Raw genomic sequence first — 18,159 nt, 5'->3', positions numbered from 1 at the left:
AAAAATGATTGTTTGAAGACCTTATTTCATTATTAAGGCTTTGGAATCAAAGGTCTTCAGATATAATTTTTAGAAAGTATCGATCTTCCTATAGATGCAAAAAGCAATCCTAAATGGTGAAACCAAATAAGGTCTAGAGTCTGGTTAACAGTAATGTATCAGTGTCAATTTTCTGGTTTTGATACTATACTATACCTATGTCTCACCAGTGGGGGAAGCAGGGTGAAGGGTACACAGAATTCTTTGTAATATTTTTGCAGCTTCCTATGAGTCTAGGATGACTAGCATTCTAGTGTGACTAGCTCACATTTAAAATGTCTCTCTGACAGTTTAAACATGTCATCCTTTATTTCAATGAGGCCTCTTAAAAAAAACTATAGCTTTCTCTTTTCAACTCAATAGCCCAAGGTATTCCAGAGTAAAAATAACTAAAATAAAATAACTGGAATTTGAAGGGATTTTTATAAATTATATTTATGTCAAAGTCTCAATTTTATTATAAAATAAAATAAATCCTTGGGAATTATTTTAATGCTATCTCAACAGAATTTGTTTTGGTAATAAGTGCCTCCATTTATGAGGTAGAATGAAGACATTTTCTTGAATGATGACAATGGAAACTACATTTGAACTTAATTTCCATATTCTGATAAATGAAATAAATATGCAGAATGAGAACAGACAAACCAATATCCTTGTAATACCCAATTTTCATTAGGTTCGTTAGAAAGTTGAGAAAAATTATTTCACCGTGTGGGTTTCTTTCAAATGACTATTTCATTTAATAACTATAGTATGCGAGGCATTTGAAGAGTCTCCATCTGTTATTAGCTGATCATGAGATCACACCATGGACACTCTACTTTAGGGGATTCCTGGGGAGAAAGGGGGAGATGGCCTCCTCATGTAGCCTGCTGAGGAGATTCTGAAGGTTATTTATGGGGGACTCTCAACCCTCAAGTCAGCTACTCAAAGGCAGCTTCTAAATTCATTTTTCTCTTTGTTTTTAAAGTGCTTTAGATTCACACCTTTTCTACCCTCCTTTAAATGAAATATTTAAAAATATTAACTACTCTGTCTTATACATATTTGGAGGGTCCAGTCAGCTTTTTAAAAAAATTTCCTCCTAGTTTATCTTGAAATGATACAGAGGGAAACAATGACATTGAGCGTTCTGCTCCAAAGTCAACAGAAGGTCAATAATCTTCTTCACTCTATTTGTCAACCCAGAACTACACGTCTAATCATCTCACTGGCAAAAGAAACTGAACAGAGTCAAGTGGGTTCTCATACCATGAGATAATCAGTTACCCTGTGTGTGAGGTCTGATTTAATAGCACACCAGGAATAACCATCCCATTTAATTAAAACAGAACAGCCTCTGTGAAACAATGAGTAAGACACATTCTTGAATATAACATCTTTCTATTTTTCTTAAATTGGCAGCTCTCTCCCATCAAGTTCAGCTACCATGAACATTTCATCCATTCTCAATGGCTCAGGAGGACAAATTAATAAGGTAACCATGAATTATGTGATCTAAAATATGGAAACTTGGTTTCTCTCAGTCAATAGCAGCTTTCTGATTGATCTAGTTTGCTCCTGCACTCACGCGGGGAGCAGATCAATCTAATTCTTTTAAAGCGTTAAAAAGGGAATATTGCTACATATTCACCGTTTTGCAAATTATTTTACCCTAAGGCTGCGCCCTTCCCTTTTGTGAAGGGCACAGATAAGATGTGGAAATGAAGAAGTTTTGTGAAATAAAGTTGTTTTGCAGCGTTGCAAAGACAACTGCGTGCTTCCATTACTTGATCTAACTTCTCATAATACCTTGATAATGGATGCTTCATCCTTATGCTGAGAATTTCCATGGCTGTGCGTTTCAGTCACAATTTTAAACCTTTCAAAATGTATTTGCTGTCTTTGATATGAATGTACCATGTCCTCTGATGTTGGCTCATAGGTCCAACTAACGGAAAGCCTCAATTTGTGGGAAGAAGAAAAGCGAGGCTGGGGACACAGCACAAACGGTGTTTACGCCACTGAAGTTCTTTTGAAATGGAAAGGCTCTGCATGAAGAAGGGAACAGTTATGCCACTGCCTCGCCAATTCCAGTGAGGAGCTCATCTTCAATGTAGTGTTCAACGTAGGTGGCAAAACTGTAATTTTTCCCTTTTTTGAAACTATTTTTTCTTCTTTTATTTTTGAAATTCTCATCTAAGCGACAGTTTCTTGTACTATAGTGACTCCTGCTGGGAGAGGTAAGTTGAAGTAGCTGAAGGTCTCTTACAGATATATCAACTCCCGGACAGTAAAAAAGATGTCCTAAACGCAGGAGATGGAGTTAAAACTGTTCCCCTACCTTGGACGCAATGGCTTCTTTCATCACTAAGAACAAACCCCTAGGTTTTACAATTGAGACTGAGAAACTAGTACAGCACTTGTACAATGTTTGATCTACAGCATCACGACGTGAAGCTGCAACAATTAGATGTAAAGGGTCCATTCATGAGGAATAACATCACTTTGACCCTTTGTGTTAGCTCCTACTGCTAATCTTTCCATAAGCGTGAACTTACTTTCAATTTGAAGAAGATGAAAAAGTCTTTTGCAAAACCCCAATACTGTTTTCTGATCTATGTACCTGAATGGAGAATCGCAGTCTTACCTCGTTTTTTTCCACTACAAGCCAAGCTACTTGTAATCCTTCCAGACCTTTAAAGGGGGCCTCCCTTGTTAGCATCTCCCAGAGAACCTGGAACAAAAAGAAAATGGAATTTTTATCCTTGTACTTCATATTTTTGGTATATTACTGAAACTTTAACATTTAACTGTATCCAGTTACCAGGCACAACCAACTCCATCTGTAGAAACTTGGGCAAAATGTATATATTCAGGCAGAGGACTTCTTCCATATATTTTATATATATATACATATTTTAGTTGTTCTTGTTGCTGTTCTTTTTTCATATTAAAAACAAAATATCTGGTTTAGGAATTAGAATATCTAGAGCCAGGCTTAAAAGTTTATGAAACCAGTGGGCCTCAGTGATTTAACTTCGTCTTGTAAATTAACAGAATTCTCATGTATCACCACAAACTAGATTTTATATTTTGTTGGTCAAAACTCTTTGCACCTTCAATCTCTGATAAATTGCTCTATAAGATAATAACTGGGATTCAACCATATTTTCAAAGGTTCAATAATGGTCTCATAAAAAAAAAATATCGAGCGCCAAATTCAAATCACTGGCTAAACCACTTACTCCACAATGGTAGGTACTCGCCAAACTGTAACATTTAGATTTTGTGCTCTGGAGGAATCTCTCTCAAAATGAGTCCGTCTAAGGGATTCATTTTCCTCCACCTACCACATAATTTATTATACTATATTCTAAAATGTAATAAACGCCTTATATATATACATATATATAGGCTGTGTATGTGTGCGTGTTCATGCGTGTACAAATTTATGTTTGTGTTATCTCTCTGCAATCCTTGAGATTAGCAGGATTAATAAATCTGTACTGGAATGCCCAAACAAAGCAAACTGATGCTGGAAATGCTGAAAACAGCCAATGATTTTGTATTCTCTTTAAACTCTGAGTAATGGAGATTTTTACATTCAGTTTCTTTCTCTATTTATACAAAGGAGTATTAAGATTTGAATCTACCAATACTTTTGTGAAGTGCAAAAACAATTATAATTTTATCAATAATAATCGTAATAATAACAACCACTATCATTTATTGAGTGATTATGTTCCAGTTACTCTGTTAAACCCTTTTGGTATGTTATCATGATTAATCTCAATCCCATCAGAGAGGTATCATTCTCATCGTATAGATGAGGAAACTAAGGCTTAAGGAAGTTAAATAAACTTGCCCAAAGGCACTGAGTTATCAGGTGGCAGAGCTAGAATATGAATTTGCTCTCTCACCCCTGAAGGTCAAGGTCTTGACCACATGTAATTGTAGAGAGGGAAGAGCTACAGTATAAGAGAGAATGCAGCGGGCCCTAGTTTCGGTATGGAGCCACGGCAGAAGCGGCAGAAGCGAATTCAGCACCTCTGATTTACGCTTCTGTTGTGCTAAAAACAAAAAACCCTTTCTAAATAAGAATGTAGATTGAGGATATATACACTATTCCAGGGAATCCAACATCCACTATTTCCTCAGCCAGCGCTCGGTCTTATTGGAGCCATAACATGTTAAATGAATTCTGGCTAATACGAAGATAATTAGCAGTAAAATCAGGGAAACTGGCAGATGCTGCTCAAGCAGGAGGAAAAGAGATTCACTGAAACCTCTTTGGGCTTTTAATCAAGTGTGTCAGGTACTTCTTTAGAAGAGCTACTGAATAATTCTATTTGAGTCACAGAAGTGCTTAGGAGAAGGTAAGGGGCATCCCAGAAGGGGATGATGCCAGCAAACACTGAAAGTAAAGAAAGGGGGCTTCCCTGGTGGCGCAGTGGTTGAGAGTCCGCCTGCCGATACAGGGGACACGGGTTCGTGCCCCGGTCCGGGAAGATCCCACATGCCGCGGAGCGGCTGGGCCCGTGAGCCATGGCCGCTGAGCCTGCGTGTCCGGAGCCTGTGCTCCGCAACGGGAGAGGCCACAACAGTGAGAGGCCCGCGTACTGCAAAAAAAAAAAAAAAAAAAAAAGGAAAGGGTGAGAACTAGAATAGGTGTGTGGTAACCTGACACAGGGCGGCACGGGGGTGGGGTGGGGGACAGAGGCAGCAAGAGGGCTGAGCAGGAAATGAAGCCCCTCAGTTTGTTGCAATCACCACCCTCCCGTGGTGGGACTGGGGAGGGGAAGGCGTATGAAGGGCAGGTAAGTGAATGGATTTGGCATTCCTAAGGAGAATGGGAAGAATGACTGCCTCAAATAAATCTAATGCCCTGGACCCCAAAACGTCTGGATAAGCAGCCTTGCACCCCTCCTTTTGGAGTCTGGCCTGCCTGCACAGTACACTGCACGTGTGCACACATGCACAAAGGCGGCCTGGGTTTGGTGGGGTAAGATGCAGAACCAAGAGCCTGGGGAGTGACACCAGAAAAAGACTGATGTCATTCTTTATCCCAAAATATTCAGTTGGAAAGTGTCCAAAAATCTAATAAGACCCGAGTTATATTTCTCCGAGGGTTCTAATCCTGGAAAAAATAAGATAGTTTCATTCTACTCCCTCTCTGGGTCTCTAAAGAGCTACCACAGCTGAAGGAGCCACTTGATGGATGTGAAACTGGCAAGAATGGCAGGGACGGTGTCCTTAACCACTGGGTCCTGAAGCCCAAATGAGGTCTTTAGTTTAATTCCAGGATCGGCACATCTCAAGATTTCCTATTATTTATTCACCATTCAGAAATGTATCAAAAAAGTAGTAGGTGGTATGAGATAGGACAACAGCTTTTTCTACTGAACAAAATGACATGTGGCACAAAAAATGTAACTTTGTTGAGGAAGTCACTTAGAGGTCAAAAAGTATATTAAACTATGACTGAAAATATCAGTTATGGAAAATGCAGGCCAAACATTATTGTGATCTTTCACCTTAAAAATATTTTCCAACTCATTTTATATTGAGACATCCCCATGTTTAAACTGGGTTCACAAGGGAAATTTCTATTTTCAGTTTACAGAAGAGAAACTTGGACAAGGCTGTGTACTTTTCCTGCCTTTTCTTTTACAAACAATGGAAAGCCATTACCTGAGCCGGGCTGGTTCTGGAACAGGGCTCAGAGACAAGTGAGGCAGTGATGCTCGCTCTTAAGCTACTCTATTTTCAAAGCTGGGTTTGGCTGAGAAGCTTCTGAGAAGGTAATCCTTTCTGCATTGTCATTAGGAGAGCTTTGTTTAAAGAGTGGCTAGGTCTTGAGTTCTCAGAAGGCTAATTCTTCAATGATTTTGGCTCTCCTGCAAGTCTTTTCTTTTTTGTGGATAATATCCTAAACACTCCTGGTTTAGTCCTTCAAGAGAAGTCACCAGAAGGGGGTAGAAAAAAATCTACTGCCTTATAAAACAGAAACAATTGCCTGCCTAGCGAAGCTTACCAGGGCAGAAGCAAGGATCACAAGATCCATTTCTGGCATTTCACCAGCACGTTTATTTCAGGGCTATACAAGGCTGGCTAGTCTCCTCATGTGTTAAGAAGAAACGGAGGTTAATTAAACTGGGGAGGGCTAGGGACTTTGAGACTATGAAGGGCTAAATTCTTACAGCAAGTCTGAGAAAGAAAAATAAGAAGCAAACATATATTGGGGTTTTGGGGATGGGTTTCAAAAAAGGGACACCTGTTTTTTATGTTCTTATTCATCTGCATGTGACTGCTCTGTGGGTGGGAGATCAATTAATGGAACAGGCTTTTTTTTTTTTTTTTTTCTCGGTACGCGGGCCTCTCACTGTTGTGGTCTCTCCCGTCGCGGAGCACAGGATCCAGACGTGCAGGCTCAGCGGCCATGGTTCACGGGCCCAGCTGCTCCGCGGCATGTGGGATCTTCCCGGACCGGGGCACGAACCCGTGTCCCCTGCATTGGCAGGCGGATTCTCGACCACTGCGCCACCAGGGAAGCCCCGGAACAGGCTTTTTAATGAACCCTGGTATGTTTTCTGCAAACAGATGCACCTACTGACGAAGGAGTTCTGGTTACTCACCTGTTTTGAAAGGACATCAAAAATTCTAAATGCCCGCATTGCTCTCCTAGATAGATATCATTTCCAAGATTTATGCACTATAAACTTCTACAGCTAACATGGCCCCTACCTTAATAACTGTCCTCTACTGCTCTTTTAGGGAGTACCTACTTTGGACATGTAATGCTATTTTCATTAAAAAAAAACCACTTTGATTGTTTAAACAAAAAGGCTCAGTAAAGCATGCCTTGTACTTTTTCTTTCACTAATGGTGTTAATTGACAGAACTATGGGAAGGGGTCAGAATTAAATAAAATCCTGATTTGTCATTTATAACTAAATGAGCCCATGTGCACTTTTCTGAATGGAATTCTGCTGATGCAGCTATGGGGTAAGAATAACCAGCATTCCGAGTAAACCCCTCTCTTTAAGATAGCAAAAGAGTAGCCCCTGTTTTAAAACTAACATGCAATGGGAAAGAGTGAGAATTGTGGTCTCTTATCAGAATACTAGGAACCGTTCTTCAGCCATGTGGCTTGTCTTCCAATCTGGAATAAGAGGGTTCCACAGGGGTCTCAAATGTCAGTCCACTACAGATGGCAGAGTGGTTTCACCGGTTTTAAAGAGTTGTAAAAAACAAAAGAATATGCAACAGAGACTGTAAGTGGCCCTCACAGTCTAAAATATTTACTACCTGGCCTTTATAGAAAAAGTTTGCTGGCTCCTGTTTCCACAGGATAAAATGAGACACTGGCCCCAAGGAGCAGGCAAAGTAAAATGTAAATTGCCCTAAGATGGTGTCTAGCACAGTGCCTGACACAATAAATAGATTTTTGCTTAAAAATGAGGAACATAACTTCATTAAGAGGAAATAATCTCACAAAAAGTCTTAAATCGCAACAAATTTCCCCATTTTCAGACTCCCCAGCAGATGATTTGTAGGATGGTTAGAACGTAGTAACTTTTGACATACGGGACCAGCTTTAGAATATATTTCTTCAGGAACTTTTGTTTTTTTCCCTTTCTTTTCATAAGAATTATTTGATCACTGTCTCAAGTAGGTTATAGCCTTCATTCTTAGAAGCACACAGAATTAAGGAAAATTAGGTTTTTAACCTGATGCTACTACTGTCTTCCAACTTTCACAGTTCTAGCCTTTCATCAAAAACATATATATCATTCATGAAATGATTTTTTTCAATAGCCAACAAAACTGATATTATATTAATTTGGTATACATAAGATGTAGTAATGATTTTAAAAAAGCTAGCTAACTGAAACCAGCCCAGAACTTACTGAGGCTAGCAGTCATTACCTAGAGACTGATGAACTCTAAAGAAAAAGGAATGGGTTTGATAGTGTTGGTCTCCTTCTGTGCTATCAGCTGTCACCTTCAGTTGAAAACACAGCAGTTCAGGAAGAAGAGGCATGTTGATTTGGTCTAAAGTTAGACTGCTTTTTCCCCATTATTATGAAAGTCTCCTTTTAAGAAGTTATAAAATAGAGAGGCAATATGATCAGGAGATGAGAGGCGAAGACAGGGGGTTCCAAACACTATTTTGGACCTTTTAAAGGAAATACAGCATTTTTAGGGATAAAAAACTTATCCTCAAAAAAGGGCACCAAACAAATTCCTTCGTCCACCAAGGAACCTCCCTGCCCACTCTCCCCTCCCCGCCTCTCCTCCCCCATTGCCCCCACTTCCTTCTCTCTGCTAATTCAGATACAACTTATTCCTCAAGAATGATCCATCTCAAAACTCCTCCTCTTGCAGCTTCTGCTCCTTCACTGATTCATTCCTGTGGTCTCTATTCCTTGAGCATCCCACCTCCCGACCTTGAGCATCCCACCTCCTGACTGGCACATTATTCTGTTCTTGTAACTATGTTGCTCTGCTGGTATTCTTATGTGAGACCTTAGATTCATGCTTCAGATAGCCATTGCAGCAGACATGGGCAAGGCTATGTGCCGGATGATAAGCACACTTTCTTCTGTAGTCTCCAGAAATTCACTAATCAGTTTAATGGTTGACATTTCCTGTTAATTAACTCATTTGGCAGATCCATTGGTGGTTTTTGAGCAACACATGACAATGAAGTCCTCTTCCACATTGTGTCCACTGACTTACAGAGATATTCTACAGACATATGTCCACCCAGGAAGGCACTCTCCACAGGAGGGCATCAGGCCCAACACTATTTTAGGTTTCATCTAAATTTGCTTCTTGCAGATGGCACTGGCTTCTTCTCAACACAGGACAAAATAACTCAAATGCATAAAAATGATCAAAGTAAACCTTCTAGTAATTAGAAAATATTCTCTCTGTTGCCACTGCTCTGGGCATTCCACCAGAAACAGCATCATTGTTTTAAAACTGTGTTAAATTGTCATACCCCGCTTCTGTAAGTTGTTTGCTTTTTGCATGTCCTTTAGCAAAAAAAAATGAGAAATGAACTCACCACACCATAGGAATATGTGTCACAAGTTTCAGACACAGGGAGACTCTGGATAACTTCTGGAGCCATCCATGGGAAAGTTCCAACCAAGGACATGTGCGTTGTGTGGTTGTGGAACCGAGAGGCACCAAAATCGCAGATCTGAGAAAAGAGAAACGAGTATCAACTTTTTACTCACTGACTAATAAAAGAATTACCAGTCACAAAACCTACATCTGAAATTAACGAAATTTTTAAAAATTAAAATAAACAGTCCTACCTTCAACACCCCATCAGCAGCAATAACAACTAAAAGGAAAAAAAAAGATAAATTATGAAACTCATCTAATTTGAGTTATACTGAAAAAAATTATAAACTTCTATTTCTATCTTCCATATGGCATTATGAAAGGTAAAATCAAAGTATTTACTGCACTGAAGATTTTGTAAAAAGGAGCTGACATTAAAATAAAAATACAAAACTAATTCTATGAGGTGCTGATTTAAAAAGGCTTCAAAACACTGGTTTAAATTAAATGCAGTAGCATCCAGCAAAAAAGGCATAGATTAGTAGTAGTCAAGAGAACCACATTTTTACTTGGGTTCTGCCACTAGACTGTCAACATGATACTGAGGAATAATTAGCATTATTACTTCGTGGTATATATGGTTTTCCCTCCCAGTTGAAGAGTAATTTTCTTGAAGGCAGAGATAATACTCATTTATTTACTTATTCATACATTCATTCATTTAACAAATATTTGTTGAGCATATACTATGGGCAAGGCCATGTACTATGTTCTAGCAGAGGAAGGTGAGCAAGACTGGCATTGTCTCAGCTCTGGTAGAGATTACAGTCTAATTGTAAAGACAGTTAAACATCTATAATAAAGTGGGATAAGTTCCATGATGAGAGGCATGGAGACTGCCATAGGACCAAAGAGCAGTCTAATAAGTCAAAGTGTAAGGAGGTTGAAGTTTCCTGGAAGAAATGATGCTATGCTAACCAGAAAGAGGAGACCTGGGGGAGGAAAGCAGTTTTCCAAGCAGAAGAGTGAGCTTGTGCAAAAGGTCAGGAGCAGAGGAAAAGGCATGCAATTTTGGAGAGCACAGGCCAGGTCCAGAAGAGCCTTTGTGAGAAGTGGAAAGGCAATGAATGATTTTAAGTGGAGGAATGAAATGGTCAAATGTGCAGAGGGGAACGGAACACAGGTAAGGAGATCACTGTGTGCACCAGTGCTGTAGTCCAAGAGAGATGAGGATGCCTGCACTAAGGCTGTGGCAAAGGACAGGAGAGAAGTGGACCGGGTTAAGAAACAGCTAGGAAGCAGAATCAACTGGGCTTGGATAATTGGCTATGCGGGAGGAGGAGGAGAACTCAAAGAGGAAATAAAATAGAGGCAATACAGCATAATGGTTAGAGCAGGAACTCTGCAATCGAACTGTAATTCCTTTTTATTTGATTACTGGATTAGGCAACTGGTATTGTCGCTCACTGAGAAGGGAATGAAGGGATAATTTTTTGGGGGGTAGGCAGAAGATGAAAAGAGCAACTTGGACACAGTACATTTTAGGGTCACACAAGATACGTATGTGAATATGTTCAATAAGCAGATAGATATATAGTTTTGGAGCTGAGATCTATTTGAGAGTGTTAAGATGTAGTTGGGGCTTTTGTGGGAGTGGGCGAATAAGAGCATAAGAAGGGAGAAGGCCAAGGGCAGGATCCTGAAGAAATGTTTCTAGCCTTTCCTTTGTAAGCCACACAGTGCCTTGAACATGGTAGTTTAGCAATACTTATTAGCTGTTACTAATGACTTTGATAAGTGGAGAAAATAACCTTTGCATGATCCAATACACAGAAATAGCCTAAGGGTAAATTTGATACTATATATAATAAGCTATACGTTTTTTCAAATAAAAATATAAATATTGTTAATACTATATTCAGTTATTTAAAAAGTACTTCTACTACTTTTTTTTGATTTTAAGATTAATAAGTGTTCATTAAAAAAAGTTGAACATTATAAATCTGTGTAACTTAGGGCTTCCTTGGTGGCGCAGTGGTTGAGAATCCGCCTGCCAATGCAGGGGACATGGATTCGAGCCCTGCTCCGGGAAGATCCCACGTGCCGCGGAGCAACTAAGTCCATGTGCCACAACTACTGAGCCTGCGCTCTAGAGCCCATGCCCCGCAACAAGAGAAGCCACCGCAATGAGAAGCCCACGCACCGCAAAGAGGAGTAGTCGCCGCTCGCCACAACTAGAGAAAGCTTGTGCACAGCAACGAAGACCCAACACAGCCCAAAATAAGTAAATATAATAAATAAATTTAAAATAAATAAATAAGTAAATCTATATAACTTAGAAAATGAAAGTCCTACTATTCTGTCTCCACCCCCCCAAAAAACTGTTAAAAGTTTGATCTATATTGTTTCAATGTGTATGTGTTTTCACATCAAGTAACTACACAAACTGTAATTTTTTTTTGGCTGCGTTGGGTCTTCGTTGCTGTGCGTGGGCTTTCTCTAGTTGCAGCGAGCAGGGGCTACTCATCGTTGCGGTGCACAGGCTTCCCATTGCGGTGGCTTCTCTTGTTGCGGAGCAAGGGCTCTAGGTGTGCGGGCTTCTGTAGTTGTGGCACAGAGGCTCAGTAGTTGTGGCTCGCAGGCTCTAGAGCGCAGGCTCAGCAGTTGCCGTGCATGGGCTTAGTTGCTCCGTGGCATGTGGGATCTTCTCGGACCAGGGCTCATACCCGTGTCCCCTGCACTGGCAGGCAGATTCTTAACCACTGTGCCACTGGGGAAGCCCGCAAATTGTAATTTTTTTTTTTTTTTTTTGCGGTACGTGGGCCTCTCACTGTTGTGGCCTCTCCCATTGCGGAGCACAGGCTCCGGACGCGCAGGCTCAGCGGCCATGGCTCACAGGCCCAGCCGCTCCGCGGCATGTGGGATCTTCCCATACCGGGGCAGGAACCCATGTCCCCTGCATCGGCAGGCGGACTCTCAACCACTGCGCCACCAGGGAAGCCCTATAATTTTTAAAAATGGGAACATTCTCCATTGTTAGTCTTCATAATGACATCTTGGATAATTCAACCATTCTCCTCTCATGGGATATTTAGGATATACTGGTAAACTAGATTAAAAGGAGAGATGTTAAACAACTTATTTAGATTGAAATTCTGAGCAAGAACTGAAAATGTACAAAGTCATAAAACTCTGATACTTCCTACTAGATTCTTTATTATCTCCTAATGACCTCCTGCTAGCCAATATATATTAAAAGTGTTTAGCTCCAGGAAGCTTATGTCTAAGAAAAGCCAAAGGATAAGTGATGAAACCTAGAAAAGGGCAAGAACAATCAGCCAGAGTGAACTGTCAGGGTCAGGGTGCTGGTCCAACCTGGACTGCTGAGGAGTGGCAGCTGCCGACAACTTCCCCTTCTCCACCCCCACAAGCATCAAGGTCCTGGGCAGCTGGTTGGATTCCTGAGTTCTCTTCCTCCGCTGACCAGACTACCCATTCTAAGGATCACACTATTAGCAGTTACCCATTTTAACTGCAGTGATTTAAAGATTTTCTAAAAATAAATTGTTTTCCTCCTCCTCCATACTTAGAAGAATCACTTAGAAAGTAAAAAAATTAAAGCATGTGAATGAATTGATAGCAAGATTTTTTGGTTTTAAGTAGCAAACTCTGAAGCAAACTCTGAGTGCTGGCTAGATAAATAATCCCACTGCCTTTTCCCATTAATTTGCAAGCGATATAATGGACAAAGCATTCTATTACCACTCCTAATTGAAGGTAACATCTAATCCTGCCATTTAAAAGTGCTCACTCTCTGAATTATAAAATACAGGATCATATATAAACTTTAGGAAGTAGAGAAGAAGAAAAAGAAAGCTCTTACTTTCCAAACCTGTGCTGATCATTTTTGGGCGCTCCTTCAGGTAATGTGAGTGACATAAAAAATTTACGCCAAATAACTCAGGAGTAACAAGAACAAAACTCCAAACTGCTAGTACAGAGAGCCATCTAAAAATAGAAGACTAGAAATACACAACTATGTGCTTTGACCAGCAATACCTGTTTTAGAAAATGATTCTACAGAAATAATTAGGGATGTGTTGAAAATTTCTACTGAGAAGTATTAACTTCAACATTTCTTATCATAGAAAAAATAATGTAAACAACCCAAATGTCCATATTCTGTGCTACTTATACAGTGGAATACTATGCAGCCTCTTGAAATAATGTGGAGGATTTTAACATTTATTAATAGAGGAAAGATTTTCACAGTATCAGCAGTGAGTCAAAACAGCAGGTTACAAAAGATATGGAAAGCATGATGCCTATTTCTATACAACGGTGCATGTATTTTATAATAAAATAGGTAAAATAAAAACATATGACTACGTTACCATTTCTTGACTTGAGATCTCTGTGAATCACCTTGACAGGAGCCTCCATATGTAAATAGTGCATTCCTTTTTGTACAAAAAGGAAGAAAGGTCTATTAATATAATTTTTCAACATTGCCTCAGTATTACCTTTCTATTTTAAACATCAGTATTACTTTCCAGATTTTTGCAAAGGATTTAATAGCAAAATCTAAATTCATATGCTCTGTTCTTCCATGGTGGATAAAATAGGGACAGGATATGCCCACTTCAAGAAAATTTATACGCTAAGAAAAATTTATGTGCTTTAACCTCTTAGAAGTTGGAATTTTTTCTTTTCTTTTTTTTTTTTTTTTGCGGTACGCGGGCCTCTCACTGTTGTGGCCTCTCCTGTTGCGGAGCACAGGCTCTGGACGTGCAGGCTCAGTGGCCATGGCTCACGGGCCTAGTTGCTCTGCAGCATGTGGGATCCTCCCGGACCGGGGCACGAACCCGTGTCCCCTGCAATGGCAGGCGGACTCTCAACCACTGCACCACCAGGGAAGCCCAGAAATTGGAACTTGATTGTGGATAAAGCTAGTGTCTTATAATACCCAGTAAGGACACCTTAATTTTCTGGAGTCTGCATGAAAATAGCACAGATACCACTGGAAGAAATGCTCCAATGACTAAGATATTCTATACTACCAGCTGCCTTCTAAATCAGCCAAAGTTCTGACCAAAAATTTCAGTTTTCATTTGCATGTCTGCAGTTACCCAGTGCAGCTTGGTTTCTCAGTACTCATTCCAGTAAGACCTTGGGAGTAGAGGTGGAGGAGGGGTGGGGAGAACTGGTTGGATTCATTAGTTGTGGTTGGTAAAGGATTTGGGGATCCTCAGATAGAAAAATATACAGTAGTTACAAAATATTTTATTCTTACAAGGATAAATCTTCGAGATAATCTATATTTAAATGTACTCCAAAATTCTCTACAACATATTGAAAATCAGGTTATTTCAGTAAATTGGATGTATATAGAATTTTATTATTTTGAATTAAAAAATGACTCTTTCCCAGTATTTATACAGTCTATCCCCTTAGAATAAAGAACAAGAGCATTTTCTACTGAAACATTTCCTCTCTTTATTTCTCAAGTTGTCTTTTCTAAACAATGGAATAGCCCCTCACCCCAGTCAAACAGGTTCCTTTGGTTAATGAACTATCTATTGAACAATAATTTAATAACTAGGCCTTGGTTCTTTTTTTCAGTATATAGAAAATTTCAGTTTTATAAAGGCTAATTTTAAAAATAATCTATTATTTTCTACTATTCTGATTATTATATAGTGAAGAATCATGAAAGAACAAGGAAAAATTTCAAAAAATTTAAACTCTTACCATATAAAGATATTACTGAAGAGTCAACAAAAGTATTAGTAATTTAAATGATCTTAAACAAGATATAACTGGAATAAAAGAAATATTTCTTCTAATATTAAGTTCTACATATTCTAAGCTGTGAAAATTCAAAAGCTACAACTCAGGAAACTTTTAATAATTTTTATGACAGAATTTCATAGTTACTTCTCTTTTTCTTTAAGAATCAAATTCCTGAATAATTTTTCAGGTAGAAACTATTTAATTACTATTAGAGGTAGACCTAGATCATTTCTACATTTGCTGACAATAAAGAATTTCAAAAAACGCTCAAGCACAAAAGCTTTAAATACAGGCACTTTTCTTCCTCATGGCAGATATTACGAGAAAAAGTATTGTAACTTATTTGTGTATAACATATAGTATACATTTATAGAATATTTAGTGTACATAAACAGTTGTGATCAAAATCATATAAAATTCTATTTAATGTGTTTTTATAGAGCTATCTACAATTCTGTCTGCCTTATTTTTATTGCAAAAAAATAGGAATGCTGAAGAATATTTTCATCAATTTTAAGATTCAGAGTTTCCTAAAAAAAGATTTCACAGGAGTCACTGGGGAGATTTGGAATCAATGATGACCATTTGGAGATTGGATCCTGGTTTATTTGCTTTAATTGTTCCTTTTACCCATTGTTGACTGACTTGTAGCAATCTCAGATATACTGGCTGGTCTGCCCTCCATCCCTCTTCCCACCCAGAAAGAAGAGAATCTTTTTTTTTTTTGCCTTTTAGGAGATTTTCTCTTTGCAGTGATGTTAAGCAATGCCTATTTCAAAATGCACGAATCCACTCTTATTTGAAATGAATTATTCATCCTTTGATTTCTCAACATCTTGTTGCTTCAGTGGCTTCAGTCATGGTCAAACTGAAGGGCACAGCTGAATTCAAAATGGAATCAACAAAAATCAAGCCTTCCTATTTCATCTCCAAGTTCTACACATAGCTTTATCAGAGAGGGTAGAAGTCATTCTGAAAGCATTGATTTCTTCTTCCTTTCGTAGGCCATTTTAAGTATTAAGTATTACTTGTGACTACACATAAACAAGTCTCTTCTCTGCCTCACACTTCTCCCCTGAGTCCAAACACATTAGAACTTGCCTTTCAGATTAATTCATCAGCCACCAAAAAGTGATTTTATTACCATGTGGTTCTGGACACTCCCATTTTCTCCATCCCTATTTTTTACCTCTAGTTCCAGTGTGCTATTTAGTCCTGTTCTTTTTCTTCCTTGTCCTTCTGATACAAAGTGCCAGGGCTCTTGAGAAACCACAGGAATGACTGAGCTGATCTGGAGCCAAAGGACTTGCCCTACAGACAGGGACTGTTGCAGGGGAAGGGACCAGGAGGGACGAGGTTTACAGGCTGGGGGCCAGAGAAGCTTAAGTGGAGGGTGTACAGCTGGAAGCTGAGTGACTGGTGTCGGTTGATTTGTTTGCTGTCTATCCATCCTAAGTGCCATTAAGTAATAAGATGGGTGTAATTGGCTGAGCACCCTAAATGCAAATGTCTGTAAGGTGAAGTGTTTTAAGTCAAGGACTGCTTGTATATGTATTTACATTTCTGTAAGTGTATTTCCACAATGCTTCAGGCAGTTTCCAATAATAGCACATTATCCTGCTTACAAACAGGTGGCCTACTAATATGCAGAGAAGTAGCTATGATGTTACATGAAAATGTCTTGAAGAATGTGAAATTTTAAGGCTGATTTGAGACGTCTGATGCATGAATATACAATTAAGTTAATTAACACAGCCAAAGCCTTAGGTATACCATCCTAAACATAGAGCTTATTATTCTTATAAGGTAATGAAGTATCACTCAAGCAGCAGCATTTAGCATGAAACTTTTTTTTTTTATTTTCACTTTCTCCATTTGAAGAATTTGGCAGGTGTTGATGAAACTTAAAGCAGACAAGATAATTCCCCAAAGGAAAGGCTATTACTTTTGGAAGTCCCTGTGTGACTTCCCAGTGAAAGCAAAGTATGAGTTGCTTTCCTTATTGGATGCTAAATATCCCTTTATTTGCTTTGTAAAGAGATGTTGGTAGAGATTGGAGCGGCAAAATGCAAAGGAGTTAATTGCTCCAGTAAAATTTGGAAAGACTTGCTTTCTAGGGGTTGCTAGAATACAAACGTAACCATCAGCATTCATTAGATTAAGTTGTTTCCAAAGCAACTTTGACAGTTATAAATAAAACTCAGAAACATTCAGTTAGGAAAATGGAAAATAAAAAGATAAAAATAAATGGAATTTAAATTGCTTTAGAAAGCATTTGTCTATGCAGGAATTTATGAGGGAAAACGAACTAGGTACCTTGTTTAGGCATATTGTGTATTAAAAATATTTCATTTCCAAGGGTGATTTCCAAGTTTACATTAAATACAAAATAAAATCTGAATTGCTTTTGCATGGCAGGATAAATAAAAAAAATTTTTGCAAGTGGTTACTATTTTTAGCATATTATTATGTATCCGAAATGAGTAGAACTAATCCTACAGTAAGTCATGTTTTCTGGATACTGCATCTAAGTAGAGACTTGCAGCACACCAGAATTATAATCTCTCCATTTAATGTATCAAACAAGCTGGTCAATTACAATGTCACAAAATAGGGCAAAAATGCTGCCTTGGAGCCACTGATTTTGTTGGAACTTGGTTTTTGGTAAAAAAAGAAAGGAAGGAGAGCAAAGGAATGAAGGAGTAGAAAGGCAATGATCTAAAATATTATGTGCACAGTAAGTTGCAACATTCTTGCTACTCTTGGTCTGAAAAAAGAACATCTTAAGATACAGAATAAGAAATCCTCTGACTAAAGTCACCATGTCAGGATGCTCTCCATCGATTCTGTAAGAATACACGAAGCGTTACCTTTGGCTACATCAGTGGCCCAGGTCATAATGTGATCCATGTCCATCTCTTCACTTCTGTTACTGTTAATGTAATCATAGAGTGATCCCAGAGAAGCATATTCTATTTTCAAAGGAAACATAAGCATATAATTAAAACCAAGGCACATTTCAGAAATAAGACTTCATAGTTTCATTGGGAAAATGTGTTAAATAATTTAACAAAAGGCATTAAAAGTTTATAAAAACTGTTCCATGCTGTTTCTAAAAGTTTCTAAAAGTTAATGTCATCCTGGTAAGAAATCTGTCAAAGACAAGACCACTAACAGAATGAATAATAAAACTTGAGCTGACAATTAAATCCAAAGACATTCAGATGGAATTCAGAAACACAAGGATGTTGCAAGAATGTATTT

The 18,159-nt window shown here is 38.7% G+C and overlaps 1 protein-coding gene across 4 annotated transcripts in view; it reads right to left on the bottom strand.

Annotated features, from left to right (window-relative positions):
- MAP3K20 (mitogen-activated protein kinase kinase kinase 20) overlaps window positions 1-18,159 on the bottom strand; it is a 179,778-nt gene that overhangs the window by 64,326 nt on the left and 97,293 nt on the right. For all 4 annotated transcript variants that reach the window (XM_082629816.1, XM_082629817.1, XM_082629819.1 and 1 more), the window contains exons 4-8: window positions 17,766-17,867; window positions 13,497-13,562; window positions 9,354-9,382; window positions 9,098-9,235; window positions 2,672-2,758 (exon numbers count right to left, since the gene is read on the bottom strand). In XM_082629816.1, the coding sequence (XP_082485942.1) occupies window positions 2,672-2,758; window positions 9,098-9,235; window positions 9,354-9,382; window positions 13,497-13,562; window positions 17,766-17,867 (422 nt within the window). The remainder of the gene's footprint in view (window positions 1-2,671; window positions 2,759-9,097; window positions 9,236-9,353; window positions 9,383-13,496; window positions 13,563-17,765; window positions 17,868-18,159) is intronic.

This window comes from Mesoplodon mirus (genome assembly GCF_964341445.2).
Source record: "Mesoplodon mirus genome assembly, chromosome: 8".
NCBI lineage: Eukaryota > Metazoa > Chordata > Mammalia > Artiodactyla > Ziphiidae > Mesoplodon > Mesoplodon mirus.
The sequence above is the reverse complement of the archived record's forward strand: the minus strand, read 5'-3'. Positions and strand labels throughout refer to the sequence as shown.